This window comes from Chinchilla lanigera, unplaced genomic scaffold (genome assembly GCF_000276665.1).
Source record: "Chinchilla lanigera isolate Chin_1 unplaced genomic scaffold, ChiLan1.0 scaffold00030, whole genome shotgun sequence".
Taxonomy (NCBI): Eukaryota; Metazoa; Chordata; class Mammalia; order Rodentia; family Chinchillidae; genus Chinchilla; species Chinchilla lanigera.
Window position 1 is genome coordinate 23,596,930 of NW_004955431.1, and position 4,612 is coordinate 23,601,541.

The 4,612-nt window shown below is 45.3% G+C and overlaps 1 protein-coding gene across 1 annotated transcript in view; it reads left to right on the top strand.

Annotated features, from left to right (window-relative positions):
- The first annotated feature begins 4,408 nt into the window (after positions 1 to 4,408).
- Positions 4,409 to 4,612, top strand: part of Fam45a (family with sequence similarity 45, member A) — a 22,515-nt gene continuing 22,311 nt past the window's right edge. The window contains exon 1 of the mRNA XM_005387885.2: positions 4,409 to 4,501. Coding sequence (XP_005387942.1) covers positions 4,447 to 4,501 — 55 coding nt within the window. The 5' untranslated portion in view covers positions 4,409 to 4,446. The remainder of the gene's footprint in view (positions 4,502 to 4,612) is intronic.

Consider the following 4,612-nt stretch of genomic DNA (forward strand, 5'->3'; position numbering starts at 1 on the left):
CAAGTTAGAACGCAACCTGGGCAATTTGAGTATCTTAGTGAGATTCTGTTTAAAGAGTTCTAAAAGGGGGCGGGCTATGGATATAAATATCTCAATGTGAAGGCCCTGGGTTTAACTTCCAGTATGCCCCCAATTTTTTTCTTAATATAATTACCTTAGTTGATTAAATGGGTTCCTTTTGATATAGGGGAAAGAAACTCCCAACCTGAAAGATATCTGGTATGTGTTTGTGTTCTCTAAAATCGAAGAAAGAATTTTAGGAACAATGGAGGTTAAGAGCAGAATATACTTATTGAGGAAAGAAAGTTTCTGTCCAAGAGAGGGACAGAAGGGGGCAAGAGTAGGTTGCCTGGAACCTGTCTTTTCCAGGGATTGTCACAGAGCAAAACCAGGAGGTGAGGCGGGTCCAACATGGAAAACATGGGAACTTGCTAGGTGGGAATGAGTTGGGACAAAACTATGATCAGCCAGTAAGATTACAAGTATAATTGTTTAAGTAAAATTGATTAAATCGGGATCAAATGGGGAAGCGAGTCATGTAGCAAGTGGGCATGAATACAAAGCAGAGGCCTTTCCTATAGCGGGTTGGGTTAGTGACTCCTCCTGGCTTTTTTAAGGTGACTGCAACCTATTTAGACTATCAATCCATGATGTTCATCCCCAGGAGAAGTATGTGGGCACATCTGTTTAATCTTTTGTCTTGAGGTCTGACCCACAGCGGAAGTGCTCATCTCTCCATTTGCAAGGTATTCCATCTTCTGCACTGGCTCCTTCGAGGCCTGGCCTTGTCTGACTGTCTATAACATTTATATCTAACTCAGCTGCCTATAACACTTTCATTAAAAAACAGGTATTTGAAGTGCAAATTGTTGCAGGTTGATGTTTTGTCAAGGTTGTTATAGGAACTCCACAAGATCGATTTTTCTTAGAAATGGTTTGCCTGTGAATCCTCACTAGCAAAGGCTAATGAAACTTGAGTGTGTCTACTTTGCTTCCAAACAGATTCTGAATCTGTGTCCCACTTTTCAGTTCCCTGGTGGTAGAGACCACTACAAACAGCTCTGAGCAGGACTTAATTTTTTTTTTTTAAACTGGGAATCGAACTCAGGACCTTGTGCTTGCCAGGCAGATGCTTGGGCCACTGAAGAGCAGGACTTAAATTAACCAATTGGCTTTCCATGTTTACGGTAAATCACTGGTCCCTACTGAGGCCTATAATGCTGGGTGAAGCCATGAGGCCTCAAAGGACAGGACAAGGCCACAGCTGTGGACTTTTGGCTCCAACCCCAATAAACTAAGAGGAGACTGTAGCTGCAAGCATCTCAGTCCTGCAGTGAGGGCCTTCTTGGAGATAACATAGTTCTAAATTAACACAAAGTATTACTTGGAGAAGTCCTTACAGGGATTCCCAAGTCCTGCCCAGATTCCTGCATTTTCTTCAGTATCCCCCTTCTTTGTTTGAAAAACCAAATAAATACTAGTGGCCCTGGAAAGTTCTTGGTCTTAACCCAGAAGGTAGGTTGCTGATCATGTAGCTCAGGGACACAAATGACTGCCTGACAAGCACAAGGTCCTGAGTTTGATTCCCAGTGCCCAAACCAAAAAACCCAGAGAATCTTAACTTCTGTGAGAGGGTTGAATCTTCTTGGAGCCCTGAAATCATTTCAATTGTCTCATTTATTTAAGCCTTTGCCATCCACCTGTTTGGGAGATTGTGGTCTTGATCAGCCCACAATAATGAAGGGTTATTAACCTGATACCTTGGACATTTTTTTTTTGAGATAGTGTCTTGCTGTGTTGCCCAACTGACCTTAGAGCTGCTATCCTCCTGCCTGAGCATCCCCAGGAACTGGAATGACAGGAGCACTAGGTTTACTTGATGTCCTAAACTAGTTGGTTTCCTTAGGATGGGTTAAAAGTATAGGAGGGGGGCTGGGGATTTAGCTCAGCGGCAAAAGCGCCTGCCTGGCAAGCGCAAGGTCGTGAGTTCGGTTCCTGGTACCGGAGAAAAACCAAAAAAAAAAAAAAAAAAGTATAGGAGGTCACTGTTTTGGATTATTAAGCTCCTGACCTAGGCCCATCAGATCAGACTAAACCAAAATGGAGTCACTCTTGCTAAGTGTCAAGTAATCAAGTTAAACCTGCAAATGGGCCAACTCCCCCCCACCCCCCACAACAGGAGATTCACAACAACGAATCAGAAGAGACCTAGTTTATTTATTTATTTATTTATTTATTTATTTATTCATTGTCTTTTTTGAGACAGGGTCTCCCTGTGCAGTTCAGGCTGGCTTTGAGCTCACTTTGTAGCCCAGGCTGGTCTCGAACTTGCAACGATCCTCTGAGAGGCCTAGTTTAACTGAGCAACAAAGCAGGCAGGATAGGTTACCCTCTCTTTTAAGAGAAGTAATTTAGAAAGGATCAATCCCCTCTTGTTCTCCATTTCTGCTTGTTTCAGCCCCTTTCTGCCTATGAAGCCAATTTCTTCTCAGATTACACGTCAGCTAGATCTTTAAATTTGTTGCAATTTTGTCTTTTGATAGTTGGTGTACATGTATAAATATTTCATAGCGATCTTTTTCCCAGTACTGGGGATTAATCCCAGGGCGTTCACAATGAGCTATATGCACAGGCCTTTTTATTTTTTATTTTGAGACAAGTTCTCACTAAGTCATGAAGTCATCCAGGCTGGGCTGGAATTTATGAGCCTCCTCCTCAGCCTCCAGAGTGCTGGGATTACAGGTATGCACCACCGAGCTCTGCTTATAGTAATTCTTTAAGAAAGCTCAAGCAAGATGTGGGTGGGATTGTATTTCAGGAGGTAGGGAGAACTCTGCAGTCTATCTTGAATGATTTGGAGTTGGTGGTTGGCTGAGTTTCCACAAGGAGGGACCTGGGAGCCACACACTTGGTTTACTGTCCATTTCCTTCCTTGATTCTGATCTGTGCTCAGGTAGCCTTTCATCAGAGAAACCTTCCTTGACACCCAATTTAAAGTAGCTCAGGGCCAGGGATTTAGCTCAGTGGCATAAGCGCCTGCCTGGCAAGGGCAAGATCCTGAGTTTGATTCCGGCTACCCCCCCCCCAAAAAAAAGCAGCCCATCCTCATTCACTACCATATTTCCCTGAAAATAAGCCCAGGTCTTATATTACTTTTTGCCCCAAAACATGCAATAGGGCTTCAGAGGATGTCTTATTTTTCTTATATACAACACTCTACATTTATTCAAGTACAAAAATTACATTTATTCAAATACAGTCATGTCATTTTCCTCTGGAACATCATCATAACTCTCCAAACCACAAATTCTGGACTGAATTTCTTGTGGCTCCATTTCCTATGGAATCATTGGCCACAATCTCTCATGCACAGCAACAGAACTCACCTAAGTGACCACTCCTTGTCCATGTAGCCTGGTTGTACTACATCATTACAACACACAGTGTATTAAGATTTCTGTTAGACACAACCACATTCATTCATTATCACATTGTTCGTGCCTTGTATTTGTACTTTGATCATTCAGCAATAAGACTCCAGTTCATTTTTTTTTTTTTTTTCTTTTTGAGACAGGTTCTTCCTATGCAGTTCAGGCTGGCCTTGAGCTCACTTTGTACCCAGGCTGGTTTCAAACTCGCAATGGTCCTCCTGTCTCAGCCTCCCAAGTGCTGGGATTACAGGAGCCACCACGCCCAGCAACAGGTGTACTTTGATATGTCCATCTGGCTGACAGACTTAACAGGGGCTTATTTTTGTGGTAGGGCTTACATTATGAGCATTCTGAAAAATCATGCTCGGGCTTATTTTCCAGTTAGGTCTCATTTTGGAGAGCATACAGTAACATCCTGCAGGGTTTTCTTGTGTTCATAGCACTTGACACTCTTAGGTGTTGTAGTGTATTATTTATTTTATGCAACAATTTTCCGTCTCTTCTACTGGAATGTTCTCTCTTGATCAACTGTGACCAATACGTATTAGGTTCTCAGCTTATTTTCTGGATTCGATTTGGAATGCCTGAATGAATGAATGGAGATCTCAATTTTGAGGAACTAAGGACCATGCTCTTTTGTGCCAGACTGGGGGACGGAGACAGAATGGGGAAATAAGAAGAAAAGGGAAATTGGAGTGGATTGAGAAAGCGGATGAAGACCTGGATTAGAGGAACTGCAGTCTTGGATTAAAGACCTGGATTTGTCTCATGAGCGAGGCTTCAGAGGAAGCGGCCACCAGCCCGAATCAAGCGTGCTCTGGAGCCACAGGAGCAATCCGCACGAGGCGGGGCGGGGCCTCAGTGATTGGGGCGGGACTTGAGTATGGGCGTGGCCCGAGGAGGGCCGAATGGGGTTGCGGGTGGGGCCTGGAGTGGGGCGGGGCCTGGAGTGGGGCGGGGCCTGGAGGAGGGCGGGGCCTGGGTCCGGAGCAGAAGCTGCGCGCGGCGGCGGAAGATGGCTGCGGCTGAGGCGGCGGACACTCAGCTGTTGCTCGGAGTGGGGCTGATCGGTGAGAACGCAGGCGCCTTGCCCTCCAGGACCGCACCCAGTTCCGCCTCCGCACCTCCTGGGTGCTGGGCGCCGTCTGCGTGCTGAGGCGGCGCCGTCGGTGTGGGCCCTG